Genomic DNA, 22,133 nt, shown 5'->3' on the forward strand with positions numbered 1-22,133 from the left:
TCTGGTGGTATTCCTTCTTCTTCGCCAGCGCTTGCGCGCGGTTCTTCTCGTAGTACGCCTTGTTCTGGGCCGCGAGCTTCTCCTTGTTCGCAGCGTAGTACTTCTTGGCGGCAATGCGCTTCCGCGCCTTCTTGACGTCGTCTGTCACTTGCATGGCTTGTTGGAGAATGACACCACGAGCCCATTTTGTGCCACGAGCCCGTTGGATTCGATTTTCATATCCGGACGACTCTGAGCTGGCAGGCTGTGCGCCGCGCATTATCCGGACCAAGCAAACGCCCGTTGCTCCACTTCAACGACGGCGCCCTTCTCCGCGCCCCACCCTCTTTGTCTGTCATGCCAAGAACAAGTCGTGGCGCAAGGCGAATTCGGCGTACAAAACCGCATACCAGCGAGCTCGGTACCATGTCCTGCGATCAAACCGAGTGGTTTTCTCATGTCTTTTCCTAGTCGGGCGCGAAAGAAGGCGATTGCGGCCGGCGAGGTTCCACCGCCAAAGCCCAAAATCGCCGATTTCCGAGCTCAGAATCAACACGAAGCCTCTGGCTGCGTCGCGCCGGCTGTGTCGACGGATGCGGCTCCAGACGACCTCCTTGAAGATGACGACGATTCTCATCCCTTGGCTGCGACCACCAAGGAGGTTGTCATGGTCAGCTTCACGGACGAGCATCCGTTCAACATGCGCAAGCGTGGGCCCGAGCCGTGCTGCGACGAGTGCGCGCTCTTTCAGCCGAATGCGCTGACCTCGGCCACCAACACGGTCCTCTTAGCGGGCACGTACATGTGCACGTTCTGCCGCGACTGGACCTACTACCGTCTCCACCGCAAGCACAAGCGCACCCGCGCCGACGCGCGCCTCGACGCTCTCACGGCCTGAGCTTTTTGTTTTTGGATATTTTCATAATGAAGCGTGGTGAAATATGTCTTCTTCCTCTTCCCAGACAAGTTGTTTCTGTGCCTTCTACACGTTCATCGGCACGTAGATACTTCAAAGGCTTGCAGTAGTTCATCATACCAGGTCCTTGGCATCACTAAGGACAGTGCAGGTACAGACAAAGGCTCTCAAGACCTCTACTTGCTACGACTGCAAGATGGTGTCCTTGCCTGGATCTGAATGGCAACCTTATCCGGATCCCATACGTGGCAGCACGCGAGCCGTTTCAGGACCACGTCGGCCTCACAGCGTCGAAACGGGCATGTCGAGTGGTCAAGCGAGTCTCGCCGTCGGTGCGATTGGCCTCATGCAACTTACTGAGGCTGCACGAATCTGCATACTCCTGTACATCATGTACTGGAGGTCCGAGTACGCAGATTCGTGGCTCCTTCGGATCTCTTGCGCTTGTTGCAGAGTACTTGGAAAGCAAGCATTCGTGGGTCGACAGGGGCCGTGAAGACTTGCTGTGGAGAAACGCGTCAGGACCCGCGAAGAACTCACGGCGCTCACCGCCTTGGCGCGAAACAAGGAGCTTTGGACTGAGCTGACCGCGGCGATCGTTGACGCTTGTCCCGGCGTCCGCACAACACTGTCTAATACATCTGTGCAGGTACGCGACTGCATTGAGCTTACAGCCAGTACTGCAGTGTTGATTAACGCGAATAAACGTCTAAAGAATGAAACCTATCAATATATATAGCAAGGCGATGCGACGACGGTCGCAGCTGGTCCTTGTCGTCGCTAGCTGCCTATGCGCTGGACACGGCGCTCTTGTCCACGACTCATTTCGCGTCTTTAACGCGTCGCTGGTCCCGCTTGTCGAGTTCAACACGTCGACGTCGCTCGGGGTCGATGTCTTTGCCCTTCGCATCAACCTGGCTTTCGATGACGTACCCGGCCTCAACGGGTCGATCGTCGCGAGGATCTGCGACGACAGCGTCCTCGCGTTGCCGGCTGACTCGCACTGTAACGGGTCTCTCGCGGCGATCTGCTCTAGGTTCCCGGTACCGACGCAGCGCAGCGGCCACTTGGTTGCAGGGTCTGTTGAGTACGCGGACACTGTCGATCAAGACGGTGTGTTCCCCCGGTGCTCCACCGTTCAAGACTCGTTTAGGGGATCCATCCCAGCGCGTCGTCCTGCTCGACCTCTGCGCCATCGCTCGCCGAGCGCCGGTCGTCGTCACAGGCAACTATACGTGGCAGCTATGCTCCGGAAGCGCCGTCTGCCTCGCAGACGGCCGCACACTCTCGGTTCTGTGGATGTACGTGGCGCTCGCAGCGGCGTGGGGCACCGCTTCCCTTCTCTGGTGCGTCCACGTCTTGCTCTTCGCAGCGTCCACGTATGTGGGCCTCCAACGGCGTATACTGCGCGTCCCGTTCATTCATGTACAGATGACTATGCACGAGGTCATTTTGATGTAGCGGTTTGTAGATGCTTGCGTTGACCCTTGTCGCCGTCATTGAGATGAGGCCACCGAGTGCTACGACGCTAACGCTGGTGCAAGTTGGTCGATGCGCAGCGTTGGCCGTGGCGCTGAACGAGCTGTTCTGCCTTGCGCACGGGTGGCAGATCACCCGCGACACCCTCGACTGCCAGCAAAAGACCGAGTTTGCCGTCGCCGCGACCATGTCGGCGACGCTAATGACCGTATTCACGACGACGATTCCAGGAGAGATGCGACTCGCCTTTGACTTTATCTGGGTCATGTCGTGGTTCGGTTTTGTCTGCATGTGCGTCAGTATATCACGTTCCAGCGCACTCATCGCGTGTAATTGTAGGATTGGGAAAAACCTGAGCTTCAACATGAAGGTGCTGCGCCAACAAGTGGAGGCCGTGGCCACGTCGTTTACCAACGTGGAGGTCACACCCGCGCACCGAAAGCTGCAGCTCTTTCTAAGCCTTGAATCGTGTCTCTGCTACTACCCGCTGATTGTAGCAGTCGTCTGTATTGGGCTCAGCCAACTCCCGCTGATGCTGACGAACCTCGCGCCGGTCGCCTTGGAGGTGTTGTTTCTCGGGTTCTGGGGGCGCCTCGGGTTCATCTTGCGCTGCCGACGTGCCACGACCGCAATCTTTGCTTCGTTGCCCCCGTCGTCGACCATCGCGGTTGCCCCCGCCCCAGGTCGGACGCGTATCGAGTGGTGACAAGTGTTAAAATGACCTTTAGCTCCCGGTGCAACGAAAACCAAAAACGCAATTGTCATTCGAGGACCCAGAAACACTGCGAGTCTCGGCACCTCCATCCGCCCGATTGGCAACTCCAACTGAGAACATTCGCTCTGAACGTTCAAGTTACATACGACTAATAACGCGCCAATACGTAACCCTAGCCTTCCTTATTCAAATCCTGACGAACCCTAACCTCGTTCAAATCGAGTCTAAAAATATAGCGTCGGAGTCGAGCCTTTCTAACGGTAGGCGCACACTGACGCCACAATGCGAGGTATGCGTCGGCTCTTGCCCGTGCTCTTCGCAGTTGCGGTCTCGGTGCAGAGCCAACGACCTGTAAACACCTCGTTTGCAGCCACCACGGACAGCGTGCTGCAGCTGCGCGCCTTTACCTCGTCCCAGTCGCTTGACGTTGACACATACAGACTGCGCATCGATGTGTTTTTGGACTCGCCGCCAACGATCAACGCGTCGATTCACGCGCGGGTCTGCGGCAGCTCGGTCTTCGGCACTTTGCCGTCGTACACCGCCTCGAGCCTTCTCGTCCTCGACAGCGGCGTCTGCAACGGATCGATTCGGCTCACCACCGACTGCGACGCGTACACGCTCGACGCTGCCATCGACGCGTCGGGTATCTATCACGGATTTCTAGATATCTCGGCGACCGCCGACCCCAGAGGCGCCGCGCCGTACGCCTCTGAAACGAGCTACGTGCTGCTTTTGGACTTTTGCGAGTTTGACGCGCAGCGCATTGCAGTGCGTGGCAGCTACAAGTGGCTCTACTGCCCTGGCAACTACATTTGTTTCCGAGACGGCGGGTTCCTGCCCATGGTGTGGCTGCACGGCGCCTTTGCGCTGCTCTGGGCTCTTGTCGCCCTCGTGTGGTCGATGCACATTCTACTACACACCACGACGCACGTGAGCCTTCAGCGCCGCATGCTGCTCGTACCGGTCGTCGAGGTAGCTCTCTCTTTCGTATTTGCGTATGCGACAACTCGGTAGATGGTGTACATGGCACTGACGGCGTGGAACGATGTATCGTCGAGCGACTCGACCTTGGTCATTGTGACCCTCGGCGCCCGTGCTGTCGCACTCGCCGTGAGCATCAACGAGCTAGTTTTGCTTTCGCATGGCGCCAAGATCACGCGCTACGACCTGCGTCCGCTGCACTATGTGCAGATCGCGACGCTCGCCATCTCGTTTGGCATCTCGTTCACGCTCCTCTCGCTCCAAACCTACGTCTCGCTTTTTGATGGTGTTAGCCGGATCCTACTTTGGATGTGTTTCTTCTACATGTACAGCACCCTACCTCGATTCGATCGTCGATATCCTATCCATAGCATCCTCCACGACGTGCGCGTCCTACTGCGCACGCTCAACATCCAGCTCGAGCTCATCCGCGGGCTCTTCGTCAACCCGCAGATGACGCCCGTGTACATCAAGCTCGAGCTTTTTCTCGCGCTTCGCCAAGTCGTTTTGAACTACTGCGTGATCGTGTGCGTTGCCACCTTGGGCTTGCTCGTCGTCTTGCCGCTGATGATGCTGGGCTTCATTCCCGCCGTGATTCAACTCTTGTATTTGGGTTTCTGCATCACGATCGGCATCCTCTTCCGCTGCCGCAAGTTTCAAGACGCGACGTTGATACTGCCCGCCCGAGGTATGTACGTGCCGACGCTACTCTCTCACGTCAACTGCGGCTAGGTGCCGAGGCTCCATTGCCGCAAGCGAGTCCCCGCCGCGTCGTTGTGCAAGGCCCCGCCGACGCCACGAGTCTCGGCCTCCCCACGGTCAAGCCCAGTACGTAACGGTCGTCGATATACTAATACATCATCCATACCTATTTCCGTTGTTCTTGTGAATTCGGACTCGAAAATGCTTCATATGCTGGCCGCCGGTGCGACGACCGCGTCGTACGTGAGCGTGCTCGGGTCGCTCAATGCGTCGCAGGTCGCGCTGGGCGGGGCCTTTACGGTGACACTGAACGCGAGCCTCCCGACCGTGCGCCCGAGCTCCGTCCACCTCCTCTTGATGATGCACATTTGCCCCCCCAATGCATTCGGGAGCCTTGCGAACGCGTGCGCCATCAACACGTTTGCGTCCTCGTGCGAGACGTACCCGCTGATACCCGACGCAACCACGGCGACCTACTACACTGGCACGCTCACGCTCTCCGAGGTGCTCGCACCCAGTAGGACGCTGCAGTAGTTGGTTGCCGCAGCGCTCATGTGTTGTAGGCTTCAATCCCGCGACCGGACTCGTCTTTATCCTCGACGCCTGCGGTGTTCTCGGCCTCGTCCCACCGGTCGCCCCCGTCGTCGTCGTCTCGGCCTTTGACCTCGCCGTGTGCGACAGCCATAGCCTCTGCTTTGGCGACGCGACCGTGCCACTGCTATCCCTCTACATTGCGCTCGTGCTGCTCTGGGCCGCCTGCGCCACAGCCTGGGTCGCCAACATCCTTTACTGCCGTGAGACCTTCACGCTGCTCCAGCGACGCATGCTTGTGGTGCCCGTGGCCGAGGTACCATGCAAATCCACTGCGACGACTGAGGTGAACGTAGCTGCTCTTTATGATCATGGCCACCGTGAGCTTGAACCAGACGCCGTCGCCGCTGCTCTTCAACGCTACGGCGACGTGCCGCGTCATCTCGCTCGCGGTCGCAGCCCACGAGACGCTTCTCATCGCGCACGGCTGGCGCATCACGCGCGACGACGTGTCTGTGCAGCAGTCGATGCACTACCGCATCGTGTCGTTCGTCTGGGCCGCGACGCTGACGGCGATGCAGACGTCAGCGTCCATCTCGCTGCTCGTCTTCTTGACGTGGGTGGTATCATGGGCCCTTCTTGCCTACATGTAGCCTGCGTCGTTCTGGTTGGAGTATTTATGGTTGAGAGTTAGGATCTGGTTTCACTCGGCGTTCAACATTGCGATCCTCCGCGTCCAGATGGACCTCGTCGCGCGCGCCTTCATCGAGCCCGAGACGACGCCCGTGTACACCAAGCTGCGCATGTTTCTCGCGTTTCGCCGGTACATACTTGTCTACTTTATGGCCGTGGTCGCCGTCAACCTGGTTGTGAACCGCCTCTTTGCCGCACCGCTTCTTGCACTCGTTCCCGTCGTCCAAGAGCTTTTGTACCTCATCTTCGTCGTTGGCGTTGGCTACACCTTTCGCTGCCGCCACTTTAACGCGCTCTTCTACGTCACGTTTCCCGAAGACCGACCGGCCATCGCCCCCGCGCCCCTGGCCGCGCCCGACCAGCCACAAGCGCCGCAGCCGTGGCACGAAGGCATGGGAATTCCCACGGTTCCGTCGCACCTCCTGCACAAGAAGAGCCGCGCGGTCGTCGTTGTGCAGAGCCCTGGCGATCACACCGGCCTCGGCACATCGTCCAAGCCAGCGGGGGAGTCGCAGCACTAAGCTTGAGCTAGAGGCTGACATCTCGTCCGGAGGCAACGCAGGTTTTAACCATAGTCTACTCGTTCTACTACGCCGGGAGAGCACTCGGCGATCGATACACTCTACGCGCCATGCTCACGCGGGGGTCGTCTTCTTTTCCGAGGGCTTGGTCGACGGAAAGAGCTTGTGGACATAGTCGAGGACGCTCGAGCTCGATGAAGCCGGCGCCGGCGGCGGCAGCAGCCGGTCTTGTTCCCGCGACGCAGGCGGCGACACGGTGCTAAGAAAGCTGTACCTAACCACACGCGTTATTAAAGCGAGTATCGATGCGTCGACCCACCGATGCGATGGCGAGAGGCTCAGAACCGACGATGCGTTCGAGCTGCTCCGGAAGCGCGACGGCACGCGCGAGCCGCAGAACGCGACGAGGCCAAGCAGCGTCACAAAGCAGAGCGCAAAGGCGGTGAAGGTCGTGACGACGTGGGCGCCGAGGAGCAGCGTCCCGACGCTCGACGTGCCAGCGACGACGAGTGCGTACGGGAGGATGCTCTCGACGTGGTTCTGGAGCGGCATGTTGACGCTGAGCGCGGTGATGATCGATGTGTCGGCGATCGGCGAGCACGCGTTGCCAAAGACCGAGGACCCGAGGACGGCGCCAATGCACTGCATCAAGTTGGCCGCATCCTGGCCCGAGACCTTGAACGAGAGCGGGCAAATCTAGGGCCACGGCCGTGAGTCTCGATCCTTCTCCCTCGACGCGTTACAATCGGCAGCATGATGGCCATCGTGCCAAACGAGGTGCCTGTCGCGAACGACACGACGCAGCAGAGCACGCTGGCGATCGCGGGGAGGTAGCCCGGGGCGATCTGCCCGTGCAGCGTCGACGCAATGTACCTACTCGACCGTAATATACACCTCCTCCAAGTAGACCCTGCGCCTACCCCGCGGTTTGGACCTCGCCAATGACGGCGCCGAGGGCCCAGGCCAGCGTCAAAATGAGCGTCGGCTCCATGACGTCCTTGACACCTTCGATCCACGCGCCCATGACCTCCTGCATCGAGAGGATGCGCTGCACGAGCAGCAAGACGACGGCGACGACCCAGCCGAGCGCCGAGGCGCGAATGAGCGCGGCGACGCTGTCGCTATGGCTGAGTGCGTCGAGGACGCCGAACGACTCGCCGGGGAATTCGGCCGCGAGCGACTGGAAGCCGTCGAGGATCATGCCCACAAAGGTCGCGGCCACGATGATGGTGAAGGGCACGACTGCGTTGAGCGCCCGCATCGGCTTGCGCGGGTTGGGCTCCATGGGGCCAAGCGGCTTCTCGTCGTTGTCGTCGAGCTCATTGCTTTCGATTTGGTCGGTCTCCAATTCGTCGACGCCCACATCGTCGGCGGCCTCGGCCGTGGCGCGCTCGTACTTGAGCATCGGGCCAAAGTCTTTCTCAAAGATGATGATAATGAAGATGAACGCGATGAAGAGCACGGGGAAGAGCCGGTACTGGAGGCTCGAGAGGCACGTCACGAACGGATCCCAGTCCAAGTTGAGCGACGTGAGCACAGCGGCCACGTACCCAATCTCGACGCCGATCCACGAGCTCACGGGCGCTACACCGTCATACTTAACTACTACCATGGTCGGGAGGGACGATGGAATACCCATTGACGGGAGGCAGACGCCCATGGTGTGGATGATCGCGGCGAATTTCTCCTTGCTGACGCCCGTGCGCGGCAGGATCTGGCGCAGACTCGAGCCGAGGATGAGGATCATCGAGTAGTCGTCGAAGAAGAGGCAGCAGCAGAGCACCCACGTCGAGATTTGCATCCGGAACGACGTGCGCATCGTCGAGGCCGCGAGGTGCGCAAGGCCGTGCGCGCCGCCGCCCTTCTGCACGACGCCGATCGTGCCGCCGAGGATGATGGTGAAGAGAAGCACGCCAGCGTGGCTGCGGTCCACGAACGCGTTGACCCAGTAGACGTCAAACGTGTGCAGAAACCCGAGCCAGAGATTCCCCTACAACCAAAATAATGCTTCTAGCGTTCCCCTCCCGTCGACGTACACCCGAGACGAGCGCCGCGCCCGACCAAATGCCCACGAGCAGCGCAATCATGACCTGCCTAGACACCGAAGAAAGATAGTACGCCACGCAAGGCGCAACGGCGGATGTACCCCATGAGGAGCGAGCACAGAAGCGTGATCAGCGGCGGGAGAAGCGAGACGTAGCCGGGAAAGCTCCGCACGTCGCGCGTCGCCCTGAGGCTCGTCGCGTTCGACCACGCGTGGCAGCGCAAGACGTTGGCGCCTACATCAACGATGCGCGTGGGCAGTCATAAGACTCACGTACCCGAGGCGTCGAGAGAGAGCGTCGTGGTCAGCGGCTGCGATACATTCCAGACACCGGACGCGAGGTACGCGCCGGCTTGGTCTTGGATCGTGTAGTCGAGCAACGTCGGATACGAACCCGCTACACGACTGCGCTCAAATGGGTGCGCGCGAAACGATCTCGCACCTGGCAACGTCATTGTGGCCGTGAAGGGCACGCTCGTGAGGAGCACCGAAGGCACCTAGAGGTGCTGCTATCGTGCATGCTCATCAACGTGACGTGGCAGACCTGGAGCTCGAGGCCCATGGCGGCGGCGGCGCCGAGCAGGAGCAAGCGCAGCATGCTGGCGAATCGGCAAATGGGGCTTGTGGACACTGGCACCAAGATGGTCCGGCTTCAAGTCCCATCACAAGCATACAAACTTCAAGTCGTTTCGTATCGCTTAGAGGGGCGACACCCAACTGGACGCACCGGATTGGCCAGGTCGATGGACGAATCCAATGCCGCAGCGCATTTGATTGGCTAAAAGAATCAACATTATAGCCAATGGTCTGGCGCGAACTCAGATCCAATAGAATCGGGGCCATTGCAGCGACCAGGTAGACACGGAGCAAGCGCTGAACCGAGCAGGCGATGAGCATGCGTGCGTAGGTAGACGACAAACATGAGCAAGGTGTACCCCGAGAGCGCGACGTTGACGGCGACGAGCAACCCGTACCTCGACTTCTACCGCGACTTTGAGGCCAAGCAGCCCAAGGAGATGGCGCGCCTCTTCGACCCCGAGCTCGACGACGAGACGCGCGAAGAGCTCTTCAACCTCCTCGATGACAACGTCGCTGCCGTACGATCCTGCGCTCTAGCGTCATCTCATGTTCTGCGAGAGACTAGAAGTACTCGTGGGCCATCCCGGACGAGCGCGCCCTCCGCATCATCAAGCACTACGGACCGGTACAGCGATCGCTCGAACTATCGGTGGCTCAGAGCGTGCTAGGTCGTCGAGATGGGTGCGGGCAGTGGCTACTGGGGCCGTCTGCTCCAGCTGCGGGGCGTCGACGTCAAGTGCTTTGACTTGCATGTGCCCGGCACGGCGTCCGCCAAGCAAGACTCGTCCGACGATGACGATGACGAAGAGGCAGAGGAGCGCATGACGTGGCTGGACGTCCAGCAAGGCACGCCCAAGGTGCGATGGCCTTTGCGGCGAGAGAGGCAAAGGACAACCGTGGACATGTAGGTGCTCAAGAAGCACTCGAAGCGCACGCTCCTGCTCTGTTACCCCGACGACTTTGAGGACAGTGAAGAGTCGATGGCGAACGAGTGCCTCAACCACTTTACGGGCGACACGATCATCCACATTGGCGAGTGGCTTGGGCAAACCGTGTGCCTCCCCGAGCCGTGGGGCCGGACGTCGGCGCCCGAGTTCCAAACGCGGCTCTCGGCCGTCTTCCACAAGGTGCTGCAGGTGCCGCTGCCGTCGTGGCACTCGAGCATCGACACGCTCACGGTCTGGAAGCGCACCAAGACGTGCATCATGGACGGTACGTCGTACATCGCTTGCTTGCGTTCGTAACCTCGTATGTGGCTAGACGGCATCTACGCCTACATTCCGACGGACGAGCGCATTGACCTCGCGCAGGCAAGCCCGAGCACGGCACACCTCCTGTCGAGTCCCGACGACGAAGAGAAGCCGCCGGCCAAGAAGGCCAAGACGCGTCGCTAGACGATGCTAAATAAGCGCCAAGAATACGCTACTCGAACGGTCGTCGAGGGATCTCAAACGGGTTGGGTCGCCCTGGAGATGATGATGGCATGTACATCGCTGCCTTTTGGTGAATCGAGGGCAGTTTGCTTTGGATGTGGGTGCGAATTTCTTTGGCCGTGCGCATCGGCAGCCCCGTGTCGGTCTTGGTGAGCACGAGGAACTCAAAGTCGTCGAGCTGGGTCGCGTCGACGTCGGCCCTCGGCTGCCGCTTTCGGCGCTGCTTGGTCTTGGCGCGCCGTGGCACTTTGGAGATTTGCTGCACCAGCCGGTTGGTCTGCTCAGCTTCTAGTTGTTGCATCGTCTCGTTATCGATCGATTGCAATTTCGGTGGCTTGAATACCTTTGGCCCAAGTGGCGACGTTGTACGTGCCCTTGACGTGAGCGAGGTGAGACTTGATCGCGGCGTTCTCGCTCTTGATTTGGCTCTGGACGCGCTCACGCATCGGTGCGTTGGACGGTTTGGGCATCGACGCCTTTGGCACGTCTGGAAAGTGGCTAAGCCGCTCCTTCCGCACCATAATGCGCTGCATCTTGTCGATCAGAATGTTGTTTTCAAGGGAAATCTCCATCTGGCGCTCTACGTGTTCGCCTTGTCAGCAGCCAAACGAAGCCGACGAAGCTCTCCACCGTGCTCGAGCGCGAGCCGCTTCTTGTTGGGTGCGTCCGACCGGACAAAGTCGTGCGTCAAGTCCTTGGAGATCATCGGACGCATCTCGCGCAGGTGCTGGTCGTGGACGTCGTCCATGTGCTGGCGCTCCTGCGTCGCAATGTAGTTCTCATCGGGGCACTCGTACTTGGCCGTGTACGCCACGGGCCGCTGCGGCATGCTGCGGGTTAATTTTAGCTCGCTTTTTATTGTCGTCGTCTTAATCCAAGTCCTGCGTCGCCGACACCAAGCCGGCTTGGAGCATCTCGGGCTGGAGCTCAAGCCCGATAAAGATGATCTTGGTGACGCGCGGCTCGTCGACGGCCCACGGCTCGCTCGGCGTGAGCTCGAAGAGGTCTTGGACGCCCTGCAGAATGAACTTGCGCTCGTCGTCGACGACCGAGACGATGCCCTTGATGCGGTAGTAGTGGCTCGACTCCTCCGACTCCCACAAGAGGTGGCCCAGCCACCGCTCCATGGCGGCGATCGTCACCGGTGCGTCGCTCCGAATGCAGTATGTGCTCACTTGGCGCGCGTGGTCGCTGCTCACCGTCTACACAGCACAGCTTGTTGAACGAGTGTTCCAACCAAAGGCGCGTGAACCTGGTTCGTCGCGGCCAAGAACCGTTCGACGTCCAGCGCGCGCTCGGACGAGAAAGCTTGGACGTTGAGAATCGCATCCAAGTCGATCTGCGATCGCTCCGTCCAGCTACAGGAGGCGATGAGCATGCTAGGACGACTGGAGTATGTACATGAGGGGCGCGATGGCGTTGATGCCGTGGAGCTGCGCCTCGAGCGCCTCGCGGTCGGTCGTGGATGGCACGAGGTCGGCCTTGTTGATGAGGATGCGATCCGCGTACGCAATCTGCGACAGTGCCTCTTGGCGTTGGCCGTGCTCGTCGCCATCGAGGTGCAAGGCGACGTTCTTGGCATCCACCACCGTGATGATGCCATCCAGCACAATGCGCCCTTCGAGCTCCGTATCGACCCAGAAGATGGACGCGAGCTTGCCAGGGTCCGCCATGCCTATACGTAGCGCGTCCACATCATGCGACCACAGCGAGGTGGCGTACCGGTGGTCTCGACGAGCACATAGTCGAAGCGATCCCGCCGCGTGAGGAGCTCTTCCAGCGTCGAGACCAGGTCGTCGCGCACGGCGCAGCAGATGCAGCCGTTGTTGAGCTCGTAGAAGTCGGCGAACGTCTCGCCATCAGCGCCGTCCTACATCCTTCGTTATGAGCCATGTACCATGCACGAGCGCGGACCCGCGCAATGAGGCTCTCGACGCCGATCTCTTCGCCAAACTCATTCTCGATGACTGCGATGCGCTTGCCGTGGTTCTGCGTCAAGATGTAGTTGAGCAGCGTCGTCTTGCCCGCGCCGAGGAAGCCCGTGAGCACCGTCACCGGCACCTGCTTGGTCATGGGGTCTCGTGCCGAATTCGCCAAGTTACATTCGGCAGATGCCACACGATGAGCCGCCCAGATTGGCGCGTTTTGATTCGCGCAAAATATAGACATTTCGGCAAATCAAACGCCGGTATCGGAGGATCCGCAGCAGCATGGAGAGCGCCGTCGAAGCGTACGTCCGCGGGCGAGCAGGCGCGGCCGTCGATGACATCGTCGTCGTCATGACCGTTCAGAGCGTGCTGGAAGAGATGGTCAACGACGTCGAGGTATGGGACCTCGAGGTCGAGCGCAGCCACATGGCCAAGGAGCTGCACCGCTGCAAGGCGCTGCTGGCGCAGTCGGCCGTCCGCGAGCGCGTCGAGTGGGACGAGAAGCAAAAGGTACCGCGCGCTTCTCTGGGGCAATGCTCATGCAAGCGTCCTAGATGGTGCAGCAGATGCACGCCTTCCGCCTTCAAGGCAAGGCGCTCGCGACGAAGCTTCTCAAGCAGGTCGAGCACGTGGCCCTCGACGCGGCTCGCCACGAAGCGTACGTTCGCCTATCTATGACGAGGTCTCTCACGTAGTACTATTGCAGTCTCGAGCGAGAGCTGGACGAGGCGAACGAGAAGCTCGCCTCGATGGGTTCGCTGACCAGGGAGCTGGCGCGCGCCCAGCGAGAGATCCGCGACTTGCACCGAAAACAGGGCATCCACAACCTCCTTCATGCCGCACCCGCGCGCCACGTACGTTCGTATCGCTCGTATGCATGTGATGCGAAGGGTGCGCTAGAGGGTCTCGGCAGCGCGTGTGACCTCGGATGCGCTGGCCAACTGCCCGGACAAGGTGGTCATGGGCATCTTCGCCTTCCTCACTGCCCACGACGTTCTGCGCGTGAGCATGACGGGACATGCATGGAAGACACGCGTGTCCGTACGTTTTGGCTGTACGAAGGCTCGAGCTCAGCGTCGTGCAGATGCTCTTCGGCGTCCAAGCGCCGACAGCGGCCAAGGTGACGCCGCCGCCGACCCCGATCCGGCGAAAACCCTCGTCCATCTTTGACAAGACCCAGGCAAATGCTCAGAAATAGCAAGGAACGTGGTGCTAAGCTATGATGATGTAGCTGGCCAAGGCCGACGAGATTCTGCTGTCGCTCAGCAACCGCGAAGTCAAGTTCTTCCGAGACCTCATGCTGCGCATGAAGCAGCTCGAGGCGTCGCTCACACAGGTCGAAGCCGAGAAGGAAGACATTGGCGCTCGCCTCCACGGCGCGGAGAAGGTCCGGGATTTCCTCATGGACAAGCTCAAGGTTCGACGGCTTCCTACCTCTGGCGACCCATCAACATGCGTGTAGGACCTCGAAGAAGCGTTGGCAACCTCGATGGAGGAGACGGTATGTCCGCCACGATTGCGCTCTTCTCTCATAGCTGCAGGCCAAGGCGGGTGCGCAGTCGAGCTTGGACCGAGAGGTGCTGGCATACCTCGACGTCAAGGTGCAGGAGCTCGAGGACGAGCTGAGCGTGTACGTCGCGCAGACCGACGAGTACCGCGCCGAGCTCGAGCGCGTCCAGCGGCAGCACGGAGCCAAGACGCAGGTGCGCCTTTTGGCGTCAGGCTCTGCCCGTAGCTCCCCTTGCTTGAGCGTAGGTCCTCGATGACATGCTCCGCCACGTGACCGCCGAGAAGCGGGACCTCGACCTTCAGGCCAAGGTTGCCAAGAGCGATGCCGACAACTTGTACATAAGTCTAAACTTCTAGGGCCAAAAGAAGGTGCTCGTCAAGGAAGTGCGCATGCTCCGCGCAGAGAACGCGCGATTGCAGGCCGAGTCGCGCGGCTACCGGCTCCAGCTCACGCAGCTTAAAGCGTCGCTGCTCCAGCTCGATCAGTTTGACGCGCCCGTCCTCGGATAACGGCCAAAATCAAGTTAAACGCTTCGATGTTTCATGTCTTCGAGCGTCGAACATCACGTTCCAGAATGCAGTCTGTGGCCATTTGCACACATGCGTTGGGTCGTAGAAGCGAGCGCCGTGGTGGCGGTCGTGGTGGCGGCGCAGCAATACACCCCGCGCCCGTCCGCGACTCTGCGCTCGGCCATGACACGGCGCCCGTCCGCGACACCAAGTGCGGCGCCGCCACCGCCGACGATCTGCAGCTGGGGCGGCGCCACCCACGCGTACAACTACAACCTCACCACGGTGCTGCCGGGGCCGCGCCAGTGCTTTCCGAATGTCTACGGCGTTGGCGCGCCGCTCGAGTTTCCGTACCCGCGCAGCAGCTACCACTACGATCTCGACCCGCCGGTCGTCGGTCCGCGGATCACGGCGCAGTGGTCGAGCCGACAAATTAACTCGACGCTGCAAACGTTCGACTACGAGACGTTCGAGTCGAGTGGCGGCGACCTCCTGTACGAAGCGCTCCCGGACGCGCCGGGCGTCTACACCTACGCCGTGCAGGCGTTCGACTACAAGCAGAGCCAAGCGTCGCCGGTCTGCACAGCGTGCTTGGCCGTCACCGACTACGTGCGGCCGTACGCCGTCCTGCCGCGCGACGGTCTCTGCGGCGCGACGATGACGCGCAACTACTCGGTCGACGCGCTCCACGCCGCCGACGACCAAGTGCATCGGCTGCTCGCGTTTCGGCGCACGGCCGCCAACAACGACGCGTGCAGCGGCCGCCGGTGTGACACGGTGCGCGTCATACAAACGAGCTTCCTGAGCGCGTTCCCGACGTCCGTGCTCGATGGCGCCGCGACGGCCGTGGACGCGACCCCCGACGGGTGGCTCGGGTGCCTCCGCGCGCCGCTCTCGGACCGCGAACGCCAGCGGCTCACGACTCCACTCGCCTTCGTGACCGACGCCCGCGTGTGCCAGCGCACGTGCAGCTACTTTGTCAGCCTCCAAGAGCTCTACACGCCGTTCACGTGCAACGCCAAGGTGGCGCCAACGCCCGTTTGCGCCGGCGACGCGTTCGAGACCTGCAGCGTCACGCAGTCGCTCGTGCTGCCGAGCCACGACCTCGTGTCGAGCGCGACCGTCGCGCTCACGCCCAACGGACCGTACCTGGTCGACCCCGAGGTAGCGTTTCCGGGTGCCGGGTACCTTGGCCCGTCGGCGCGCCACGTGCATTTAGTGCTTCCGTGCTACCCCTCGAATGCGTCGTTCGCCACCTACTGTGATGACGAGGTGCGCTGGCGCGTCAGCGACATCTTTACCTTCTCGACGACCTTGGCGCCGTCGCAGCACTGGGAGTTTGACGCGGCGGCGCGTCTCGTCACGTGGTTCGTGCAGCAGGGCGACCGATGGGTCGCAGTCGACGACTCGAAGGCGCTGACGTTTAGCAAGTTTCAGGACACGCTCACCTTTCGGGCCATGACGGCGTGCGGCCAAGTGTCGACCGACGTGACGTGGACTGTCTACTCGCACCGCGCCGAAGCCATCAGCATTGACGCTTGGTGGAACAGCCTCTGGAGCTGCAGCGCCTGCAACGAACCCGGCGCCGACTTTGGTGTCTGCCGCTTCCGGCTGGACCCGACCAGTGCGCTCCACAAGGCGATGCTGGAGCCGCCGCCTCCGACCAAGGCTCTTATAACCAAAAAGCCCACGAGCGGCCAGCGACCGTCGACATCCAAGCTCTGTCAGTACCGCTGTCCGAGCACGAATCGCCAACAGACGTGTGTGCGCGGGTGTCTTGCGGGCGGCGCGTGCGACACGTCGGCTCTGCCGGGCGCGTGCGCCAAGCGCCGAGGCGCCGTGTGGTGCGGCGCCGACGGCATGTCTGCCAACCTGCTTGAGGCGCCCACGTACTCTCTACTTGGTATCGACTGCGCGTGGCAGTATGCGAACGCGACGATGGCCAACTGGAGCATTCCCGTCGACGCGGCCATGGACACGGCGTTTGCGATCAAACTGCTTAACCGACCGACGACAACGATTCGCGTCTTTTGCACCTTTCAGTTCCAGCCCCACACGGGCGAGCCGGTCGTCACCAAGACACGGTCGCTCAGCGTCGACATGCAAAACTGCGACCGACCGCGCTTCGACTCGCACGCGCTATCGTTCGTCAAGGACAACTGCGACGCGTCGTGGGCATTGGATCAACGCCGGGAGCCAGCGCCGGCGCAGGCGTGCGGCGGCCATCTCGTGTTTCCCGACACACCGGACGCACGCAACACAGTTCTCTTGACGCCGGCAAAAGATCTCGGCTGTTGCAACAGCGCGATCTCGACGTTTGCCTGCCAACCGCTGTCAACGCACCCGAGCATCAAGCAATGTCGACAGACGGCGTCCTCCAGCATCGCACGAGACGCCCTCGCGATCGAGCAGCAGAGCGTCGTGTCGCATCCGGTGGCCGGCGGTATCATCGTTTGCGCCGCCGTCGCCGTCGTTGCCACGGTGCGCCGTCGTCCAAGGACATTGGAGGCCGACGCGTACATCGCCCTGCTCTAGCAACTACATCCTCTTGAATTCCAATTTTGACGCTTTGCGATGAGTACTTCAATTGCGCTGGAGGTGCACACCTCGTGTCAAGTGTAGGGTTACAATCCAGATGAAATACGCGTTCTACGATGTCTTCTCGGACGCCAACTGCGCAGCGAGCGCCACGTAGTCGACGTCCTTGCGCGCCCGCTTCGTCGCGCGCACGGGCACTGCGGCAGCTTCGCCGGCAATTGCCTCGTCACCACGTGGCGGCTTGACATCCAACGACTTGCGGAAGACCGCTACACAAGATGGTACGCTGTCATTTCCATTGGCAATGGACGAAGCATCCTACCTCGGGCCTTCTTCTGCGCCGCCTCGAGAATCAACGTGTCTTCACACTGCATCTCGTGCGCCATGGCCGCGTCCGACCACGGCTCGTCCGACTGTGCGCCGGTGACGAGCGCGCGGGCGTGGGCCGCGACGCTACGTATATATGTATCAAGTCCAGAATCGGTGGTGATTGGCTACATTGTACATACCTCCGAGCAAACGACGATGCGATGCGACCGTGAAAGTTGTAGCCGCCTTCAAGCACCGAGACGACGCGGCCGCCGCAGACCGCGTTCGCGACCTTGACGACCGACTGCGTGAGCCACTCGTAGTCGTGCTCGAGGAGGCCGAGGTAGCCCCAGTTGACGAGCTCGGCCTTGTGGCCGTCAAAGCCGGCCGAGAGAAAGATCAAGTCCGGTTGGAACGCGACGACTTGGGGGAGGACTTTGGTGCGGAAGACGCGGCGCCACTCCTGCCGCGCCTGGTGCCCCTTTTGGTACGGCAAGCCAATGTTCCAGAGCAGCGGGTAGTCGGCCTCGTCGGCCTCGGGCGGCTCGCCGTGGTCGTGCTCGCAGTCGGGCACGTTGGTCGCGCCCGAGCCAGGATAAAACCACGCCTTGTTGAACGACGCGTCGAGCTCTAGTTTCGGGTCCTTCTTGCCATAGCCGTGCACCGAGCAGAAAAAGACATTGTCGGCATCGTCTTCGTTGCGCCATGGCTTGTACATGTGGACGGTCTGTGCGCTGCTGCCGTACGGCGTCTCGAGCGGGAAGGTCTTGGTGCGCGGCTTGAGCTGCTTGAGGCACTCTTCCGAGCCATTGCCGTGATGTACGTCAAAGTCCAGAATCGCAATCTTGTGGATGCCTTGGTGCTTAAAGTGGCTGCGCGCATACGCCGCGCCAATGACGACGTTGTTCAGAAGGCAAAAGCCCTGGCTGCCGACCGGGTCGTGCGGGCACGTGACCTTGCCGACGGGCCCCGCGTGGTGCCCCGGCGGCCGCACGACGCAAAACGCATTGCGCGTCTCGCCACGTACGACCTTGTCGACGGCCGCGCACACGACGCCGGCGGCCCGGGTCGCGGCCAAGTACGACTGCTGCGACAAGGCCGTGTCGGGGTCGATGCAGTACTGAGCGTACTCGTCCATCTGTGCCTTGGTCTACGGACCGGAATAAGAATGGGCCGAGAGTACGAGAGAGTACGAGCTTGGTGTGGTGTGGAATGCGGGCGCACATGGTCTTGAGCTTCTCAATGTACCCAACTTCGTGGACGCGGAGGACGTCGGCGGCGTCGGCGACAGGAATGTCGTGCGCCCACTGCACCGAAGCGAACGGCGCCGTGCGGAGGATGCCGAGGCCCGGCGTCACGAGCGTCTTCATGCGCTCGTAGTTTTCGGGCGGCGGCTCGGTCCCGCCCCGAATGTGCCCCGCGAGCGGCAAGTGCTCCATCGCGTCCGGGTGGAAGAGAAACGTCGAGGTCGGCAGCGCCGGCGTCGAGATGCTGGAAACGATATCGAGTGGGGACCGCCCGAGACCGTCCTTGCACGCAAGACCCTTCCAGTCGGCGGACAGCGCCGTCAAGGTCGCTTCGTCCTGGAGCGCCGCGGCCAGATGCAAGGGCGATTGGCCGTACGAGTTGGTCGCAAAGACGTCGGCGCCCAGCTCGACGAGACGCGCTGCAGCCTGCGCGCTCTTGTACTTGGCAGCGACGTGCAGAACGCGGTTGCCGGCGCGGTTCTTCGTCTCGAGGAGCACCGTCAGCGGGACGTCGGGCTCGCTAAAGGCGCCGTAGAAGAGATCGATCGCGGCCGGCAGATTCACGGCGGCGGCGAGATGGAAGACGGTGTTGCCCATGTCGTCCTTCTCGAGAAGTCGGTGGTCGGCCATGAAGGCGGCGTCGGCCACGAGCGTGCGCAGAAAGGCGAGCATGCGATCGCGGTGCTCGGGAAAGGCCGCCATGCGCAGACACAGATGAAGAAGCGGGACGCCGTTGCAGAGCGAGTCGACCGAGAGCTTGTCGTGGCCAAAGCCCCAGAGGAAGGCGAGTACCGCGTCCGTCGGGTGCAAGACGGCCGTGTGCAACGGCGTGTTGCCCATGTCATCGGGCTCGCGCAGCGCCGTGAAGAAGGCCTCGTCGTCGTCGTCCAGAGCCGTCTGCAGCGCGTCGAGGTCGCCGCGTTCGACAGCGTCATGCAGTGCGTACTCGCCATACGACGAGTCGCCGCCGTCCGAGTGGCTTGGGTCGGCCATCGCTGCTTTCGAAGTTACGTTCCAACTTCGTGTCATAGACTATTTCGTGTCGATTTTAACGGCGGCACATAATAGTGTTCAATAGATAGTGTCTTGAATAGTGTCGAGCTAATTGTGAGTGTGTCGATACTAATAAAGACTGTGTCATTCGGGATATACACACCAAGAAGCATTTTTGACCAAGAAGTAGTTTCCTACCGTCGCAGGAATCAAGACCCCTAACTGGTAGAGCCACAAACACACTTCTCTAGCCGACAATTCACCAACTCGAGTGAATGATTTTGATTGGCCAATTTAATTGTCTTTCTAGCCTATTAAAGCCGCACGCACCACGACGCCGCCGCCATGGGCCGCGACCGGCCGAATTGCGTCTCAACGTGAAATCGCTCATACTTGACAAGTGTATTCGCCCCTATGTAGAGGTCCCAAAACACCAAGTCTCGTCGTCATGCCATGTCTACAACAGGAGAAATGGACCGTGAACGGGTCCATTTGAAGCCCATCACACCACCAAGGGTCTGCGGAATCTCGATTCTATGACATGAGGGATTGACGCATCGCGAGTGGATCTACACCACCTGCTTCTATGTAGCTATCAGTATATGCTTGGGTTACTACACAACTCCATCATCATATTTATGGTCCCGTCCCTCGCTGGCTAAACCACCATGTAGACTGGGTGTCAGCACCGTTTTTGGTATCTTTGGTCGACTCCATCATCCGATGGCGCTGTCTGAAAATAGAAAAAATGGGCGGCTTGTCCGTTTGGAGTCGACGCGTGTGTGTACCTTCCTTACCCGCCTAGTACCTTTGGGGACCCTACCGTTGCTCGCAAAAATACCTGCCGCCCTCGACCATTCGCCAAGTAGCACCAGAACCCGCCAAGAACCTGCATTTGAGCTTTGCACGTGGACATGGTCAATCGCGTCACTACTCTTCACGCCGTTGCCCTCTTGGCTGCCTCAACCCGCGCCTGTATTTGGGAGTCGTCCGGTAACATTCTTGGTAACCTCACGCTGCACTGCGCCAACGTCACGGCCGGCAGCAGCTTAATCCCAACAAACGGAGGCGCGCCGATGGTGTGGTCCGACGTTGGCGATGTCTTCGACGTGTTTGTGTTGGACGACGGCCGCCTCACTGACGTTGACGTGAAAAACTCGACGACCGTCGCGCCCAAGTCTGGTGGCTTCTCGGTCATCGTCGCCTGTGGCAAGACCGACGCGTGCCACGTCGCGTGGGGTCTGCAGTGGTCGCCGCCTTTGCCAGCGGCGCATCGCGCTCTCGCGAGCATAACTGGCTGCAGCTACTCGGGGACGTACGAGACAACCACATCGCACGACGAGATCACGTTTGTCTGCGACTTTGTGCAGCCAGGCCTCTTCACACCGACGTTCAACAGCACTCTGGACGCGTTTAGCGTCGGCATCTACTATGGCTCGAGAGCCGCGGGCAGTTGGTGTCTCAACGACTGCTACACTATCATCGCGCCGTACGCTTTCTACAGCACACGCACCGAGAGCCTCCTGCTCACGCAATCCGGCACGTACACGGTTACGATCCTGTGCATCAATGGAATGAACCATGACGATCGGCCTTGCACTGTCGGTGTCAACTACAACTTTCGGACCTCGCCGCCGGTGCCCATCTCGGAAGATGGGTCCATCGAGCCGGCGTTCACGAACTCGTCCATGACCTCTCGAGAGACGTGCTCGTATTACGCGCGCTCGGTGCAAACGACGCCGACCGCGCCGTACCTCGTCTTTGCGTGCGACGACGCGCTGCCGTCAACGCCGTACTCGGTCTACGTCAGCTCCGTGGACAACTTCAAAGTGTTTGGCTACAATGGCATGCTGGACGCGTATGATTATGATCGGCTGCGCTACGGAAGCAGATCAGCACTCGCGTTTCAAGGCGAATCGTACGCGGCGTCCGGATACGCGAATTCGGGCAAGAATGTGCTCGTCATCTACTGCGCCAACGACTACCACGCGCCGTGCAACTTTACGGTCCAGATGACCATGACGACACCCGCCCCGACATATGCCCCGACACCCACCCCGGCGCTCTCCGTGTGCCCGGTCGTCGGCACGTACGCTGCGACGGGGATGCGCCTGACGCTATTGGTTGACGGGACGTTCACCGAGTCCAGCGAAAGCGGCAGTGGTCCCACGTGCTCGATCATGGGGCGGTACGCCATCTCGGAACAGCGCGCGACCTTTCTGATCATGACCGTGTCGGGCGGCTGCACCAGTCCCTTTTCACCCAACGCAAAGCTCGCGAGTGTTTTTATCTTCTCGAGCGACTGCCAGCGGCTAACGCTCAACCTCACCAGCACCCCCGTGCTACTGGGGCGGTCCTCGGATGCGACTACAGCGATGACGAGTGCAGTTATGCTTATGGGCACGCTCATCGCGTGGCTCACACTCGAGTACTGAGGATGACGCTGCATCAACCTCTCAATTGGTGCTTGACAATCTCGACACATTTTTACAATCCAGTTTGACGCTTGGCTTTTCATTTCGC

At 60.7% G+C, this 22,133-nt stretch overlaps 11 protein-coding genes across 11 annotated transcripts; 7 read left to right on the forward strand and 4 right to left on the reverse strand.

The window, feature by feature from the left end:
• Positions 1-2,561: 2,561 nt before the first annotated feature.
• SPRG_19754 (hypothetical protein) lies at positions 2,562-3,203 on the forward strand (the record flags this gene model as incomplete). Its single annotated transcript, XM_012343622.1, has 3 exons — positions 2,562-2,665; positions 2,714-3,057; positions 3,103-3,203. The coding sequence occupies 3 exons, from the start codon at positions 2,562-2,564 to the stop codon at positions 3,201-3,203; spliced, it is 549 nt and encodes a 182-aa protein (XP_012199012.1).
• Positions 3,204-3,371: 168 nt separating this feature from the next.
• Positions 3,372-4,909, forward strand: SPRG_22146 (hypothetical protein; the record flags this gene model as incomplete). The annotated part of the gene is made up of 4 exons (XM_012343707.1): positions 3,372-4,064; positions 4,107-4,399; positions 4,445-4,761; positions 4,806-4,909. The coding sequence occupies 4 exons, from the start codon at positions 3,372-3,374 to the stop codon at positions 4,907-4,909; spliced, it is 1,407 nt and encodes a 468-aa protein (XP_012199097.1).
• Positions 4,910-4,985: 76 nt separating this feature from the next.
• Positions 4,986-6,520, forward strand: SPRG_19757 (hypothetical protein; the record flags this gene model as incomplete). Its single annotated transcript, XM_012343623.1, has 4 exons — positions 4,986-5,292; positions 5,339-5,622; positions 5,663-5,955; positions 6,001-6,520. The coding sequence occupies 4 exons, from the start codon at positions 4,986-4,988 to the stop codon at positions 6,518-6,520; spliced, it is 1,404 nt and encodes a 467-aa protein (XP_012199013.1).
• A 25-nt stretch (positions 6,521-6,545) lies between these two features.
• SPRG_04989 (hypothetical protein) lies at positions 6,546-9,205 on the reverse strand. The gene is made up of 10 exons (XM_012343503.1): positions 9,109-9,205; positions 9,007-9,061; positions 8,842-8,961; positions 8,667-8,799; positions 8,557-8,614; positions 8,156-8,510; positions 7,441-8,104; positions 7,264-7,393; positions 6,840-7,216; positions 6,546-6,794 (listed from the first exon to the last, which is right to left on the reverse strand). The coding sequence occupies exons 1-10, from the start codon at positions 9,160-9,162 to the stop codon at positions 6,635-6,637; spliced, it is 2,106 nt and encodes a 701-aa protein (XP_012198893.1). The 5' UTR covers positions 9,163-9,205; the 3' UTR covers positions 6,546-6,634.
• A 279-nt stretch (positions 9,206-9,484) lies between these two features.
• Positions 9,485-10,537, forward strand: SPRG_19758 (hypothetical protein; the record flags this gene model as incomplete). Its single annotated transcript, XM_012343624.1, has 5 exons — positions 9,485-9,661; positions 9,709-9,768; positions 9,812-10,000; positions 10,052-10,355; positions 10,404-10,537. The coding sequence occupies 5 exons, from the start codon at positions 9,485-9,487 to the stop codon at positions 10,535-10,537; spliced, it is 864 nt and encodes a 287-aa protein (XP_012199014.1).
• Positions 10,538-10,565: 28 nt separating this feature from the next.
• SPRG_19759 (hypothetical protein) lies at positions 10,566-11,405 on the reverse strand (the record flags this gene model as incomplete). Its single annotated transcript, XM_012343625.1, has 3 exons — positions 10,566-10,864; positions 10,920-11,156; positions 11,207-11,405. 3 exons carry the CDS (start codon positions 11,403-11,405, stop codon positions 10,566-10,568), a joined length of 735 nt encoding a protein of 244 aa, XP_012199015.1.
• Positions 11,406-11,409: 4 nt separating this feature from the next.
• On the reverse strand, positions 11,410-12,669 carry SPRG_04990 (hypothetical protein). The gene is made up of 5 exons (XM_012343504.1): positions 12,491-12,669; positions 12,299-12,446; positions 11,978-12,251; positions 11,829-11,934; positions 11,410-11,778 (listed from the first exon to the last, which is right to left on the reverse strand). The coding sequence occupies exons 1-5, from the start codon at positions 12,647-12,649 to the stop codon at positions 11,446-11,448; spliced, it is 1,020 nt and encodes a 339-aa protein (XP_012198894.1). The 5' UTR covers positions 12,650-12,669; the 3' UTR covers positions 11,410-11,445.
• Positions 12,670-12,786: 117 nt separating this feature from the next.
• Positions 12,787-14,523, forward strand: SPRG_19760 (hypothetical protein; the record flags this gene model as incomplete). The annotated part of the gene is made up of 10 exons (XM_012343626.1): positions 12,787-13,014; positions 13,059-13,162; positions 13,211-13,358; positions 13,405-13,545; positions 13,589-13,684; positions 13,736-13,921; positions 13,967-14,005; positions 14,046-14,207; positions 14,260-14,322; positions 14,371-14,523. The coding sequence occupies 10 exons, from the start codon at positions 12,787-12,789 to the stop codon at positions 14,521-14,523; spliced, it is 1,320 nt and encodes a 439-aa protein (XP_012199016.1).
• A 183-nt stretch (positions 14,524-14,706) lies between these two features.
• On the forward strand, positions 14,707-16,795 carry SPRG_19761 (hypothetical protein; the record flags this gene model as incomplete). The annotated part of the gene is made up of 2 exons (XM_012343627.1): positions 14,707-16,752; positions 16,787-16,795. 2 exons carry the CDS (start codon positions 14,707-14,709, stop codon positions 16,793-16,795), a joined length of 2,055 nt encoding a protein of 684 aa, XP_012199017.1.
• A 312-nt stretch (positions 16,796-17,107) lies between these two features.
• SPRG_04991 (hypothetical protein) lies at positions 17,108-19,636 on the reverse strand. Its single transcript, XM_012343505.1, has 4 exons — positions 18,564-19,636; positions 17,571-18,520; positions 17,384-17,514; positions 17,108-17,330 (listed from the first exon to the last, which is right to left on the reverse strand). The coding sequence occupies exons 1-4, from the start codon at positions 19,608-19,610 to the stop codon at positions 17,173-17,175; spliced, it is 2,286 nt and encodes a 761-aa protein (XP_012198895.1). The 5' UTR covers positions 19,611-19,636; the 3' UTR covers positions 17,108-17,172.
• Positions 19,637-20,686: 1,050 nt separating this feature from the next.
• SPRG_19762 (hypothetical protein) lies at positions 20,687-22,045 on the forward strand (the record flags this gene model as incomplete). Its single annotated transcript, XM_012343628.1, has 1 exon — positions 20,687-22,045. One exon carries the CDS (start codon positions 20,687-20,689, stop codon positions 22,043-22,045), a length of 1,359 nt encoding a protein of 452 aa, XP_012199018.1.
• Between the last annotated feature and the right edge of the window lie 88 nt (positions 22,046-22,133).

Source organism: Saprolegnia parasitica, assembly GCF_000151545.1.
Source record: "Saprolegnia parasitica CBS 223.65 unplaced genomic scaffold supercont2.14, whole genome shotgun sequence".
Taxonomy (NCBI): domain Eukaryota; phylum Oomycota; class Saprolegniomycetes; order Saprolegniales; family Saprolegniaceae; genus Saprolegnia; species Saprolegnia parasitica.